Genomic DNA, 2,891 nt, shown 5'->3' on the forward strand with positions numbered 1-2,891 from the left:
GATAAAGACATTTATAATGTTACAAAAGATTTCTATTTCAGATAAATGCTGTTCTTCTGAACTCTCTATTCATCAAAGAAACCTGGAAAAATTCTACTCTTCTGTTTTCAACATAATAATAATAATAATAATAATAATAAATGTTTCTTGAGCAGCAAATCAGAATATTAGAATGATTTCTGAAGGATCATGTGACTGGAGTAAGTCACCTTTGAAATAACAGGAATAAATGACATTTTAATAGAAATATAGAAAACGGTTTCAAATAGAAAACAAGTTATTTTAAATAGAAAAAATATTTTAATTTTTTTTGCTGTACTTTGGATCAAATAAATGCAGGCTTGGTGAGCAGAAGAGATTTCTTTAAAACCTTAAAAAATGTAAAAATCTTACTGTTCAAAAACGTTTGACTGGTAGTGTTTAACAAAATATATGTTCCAACTATTATAAAGTCTGAGCAGCTGAATGATCAGGTAAACAGTTCTTGACATGCAGTACACACACATACATACATACATACATACATAGGCTACACAGAGAGATTGCTTGCTCTGATAGATTATTCACAGAACATGGCATGGACCTTCAGGTCTTGTTCATCAAGACAATTTGATATGAATATGTCCAGCTCCTCCAGATACTCAAAGATGAATAAAAATAAATCTCTTGCTTCATCTGATTCTCCCCCAGGTAGTCTTTGATGGTATTCTGTTGATTTTTACTGTCCATCTGGAGAAAGGCAGGCCCTGTCACCTCTCCACAAAATAACTCACGGTGACAAACTTCCACTTGATGTCCAATTGGCGCTGCTGTTAAAAATAGAGAATACATACATGTTGGGGGGTATATGTGTCCACTAAAAAGTATTTACCTCATCATTTACCTCATCATTCTACATACAAGCATATTTATGATTTTAAACCACAAAAATCAATCAATATCTAGAGAAATGCTCCCACCATACCTCCATGCACCACTGCATGGCTTATGTGATCCTCCAAGTGAATTGTAATGGGTCATTTTCTTTACTGGCGAAACTGCAGCAGGGACCCCTTAACCTGGGAGAACTGCACTGCATCAGGCTAGGACCGAAAATGTGTAGAATGCTGTAAAACAAGACAAACAAACATTGACTAACATTATGTGATCTTTCCATTGATATAGAAGAATACAAAGATAATTTGTGACATACACAGAGTTATCCAGCAAGATGTAGTGAAATTATGCAGTTGCTCAACCAAGTTACTGTGCATGGGTACTGGGATCAGTGTATATCATTAAAGATATCATATGTATGCGAGTGTTTTGTGTGTGTGTGTGTGTGGGGGGTGGCAGGTAAGTACATATGTGTGAGAGGGATGAAGTGTGTGTGTTTCTGACTGGGTGAGATGAGTGTTATGTGTGTGGTGTGGGGGGTACACTATCTATCTATCTATTTATCTATCTATCTATCTATCCACACATGTAAGTATATATCTATGTATTTGTGTGTGTTTGTGTATATATACGCATATGTATGTGTGGCGAGGCTACGGGCGAAAAGACCACTAGGGTCTAACTATTGCTAGAAATAAGAGCTCAACTGTACTGAAACCCAACTACGCCACTCTGATATTTTATACAGAGAATAATTGAAAATAAATTAAAGCACACACGTTTGTACACTAATGTGGACCAGAGAGGATCACCATTATAAAATCGCACACAGTAAGAGTGAAGTCAAGAACGACAAAACGCACATGGGATGCTAGCGGAAGGGGGAACCCCCAAGACAATCGGAAGTGACGCGCCATGATAGAAACTCCAAGATTATTTATAGACAGGCAATTGCTTCCAACTGCCCCGCCTTCCATCCATTCAAAACCGGAGGAATAAACCATCCCGTCACAATCTACCCCTGGCATTTTTTGTCGTCGACCCGATGGTGAATACTTTAATATGCCCTCCTATATTTCTAATGCCAAGGCCTGAACCAGGCAACCACGGCATTAGACACTGGGCTATTGCCTACACCTGCTTCGCGCCCTACTCTTCTTACCGTCCGGGGGAGGTGATTAAGATTTGTATGTTGACCAGCCGTCAGCCTCCTTGTATGCCGCACCACACTCCCATTCTCTTGAAGAGGGGTAGGTTCCAACAACCCTCTTTGTCCCATCACATTATCTGTGGCGGGCGCTACAACAGCCACCTCTCTCTCTCTCACCACACTATCCACAGGAACAACTTCTTGTCCAGAGGGCCCCAATGAGAGTCTGACTGGTGACCCTATACTGGGTTCAACTGGCGGCCCTGGACCTGCTTCCCCATCTGCAGTCTCAGGTACCACCCCAAACATATCTCCAATTTCCTCTGTGGGGGCTCCCCAGTACTCTGGTGGGGAGTGTTATTATAAGAGAATAGCACTTGGGGAAGACACAAGGGCCAGTTGCCCTTCTGAGAACCTGGAAGCAAACGCAACAAGTCCTATTAAACCGCTCGCACTGTCCGTTACCAGCTGCATGGCACGGAGTAGTGCGAGACTTTTCAATACCATACAAGCGGCAAAGCTGGTAAATGATAGCGGCCTCAAAATTCCGTCCCTGATCCGAGTGGACGCGGCTTGGAACACCAAGCCTACAAAACCACTCGGACACCAAAACCTGCGCCACAGTCTCCGCCCGCTGGTCTCTGGTAGCCACGGCCCATGTATATTTAGAGAATACGTCAGTCATGACCATAACATTCTCAACGCCGGACTGGGAAGGTTCCAAAACTTTAAAGTCAATGGCCAAGATTTCGTTTGGCCGGGAAGCCATCAAATGGCCCATAAAACTACTGAACTTTGAAGGATGGCCCTTGGTATGCTGACACCTCTCACACTCCTGACACCATTGTGTGATCTCAGATGACAT

The 2,891-nt window shown here is 41.9% G+C and overlaps 1 protein-coding gene across 1 annotated transcript in view; it reads right to left on the bottom strand.

Moving 5' to 3' along the window:
* Positions 1 to 2,891, bottom strand: part of LOC107681547 (neuron navigator 1-like) — a gene marked incomplete at its 3' end in the record, with an annotated part of 5,900 nt that extends 3,009 nt beyond the window's left edge. Inside the window, exons 1-2 of the mRNA XM_016477859.1 lie at positions 2,492 to 2,891; positions 2,204 to 2,370 (exon numbers count right to left, since the gene is read on the bottom strand). Of these exons, the coding sequence (XP_016333345.1) occupies positions 2,204 to 2,370; positions 2,492 to 2,891 (567 nt within the window). The remainder of the gene's footprint in view (positions 1 to 2,203; positions 2,371 to 2,491) is intronic.

The sequence above is a fragment of the Sinocyclocheilus anshuiensis genome, unplaced genomic scaffold (assembly GCF_001515605.1).
Source record: "Sinocyclocheilus anshuiensis isolate Anshui unplaced genomic scaffold, SAMN03320099.WGS_v1.1 scaffold2159, whole genome shotgun sequence".
Classification (NCBI taxonomy): Eukaryota; Metazoa; Chordata; class Actinopteri; order Cypriniformes; family Cyprinidae; genus Sinocyclocheilus; species Sinocyclocheilus anshuiensis.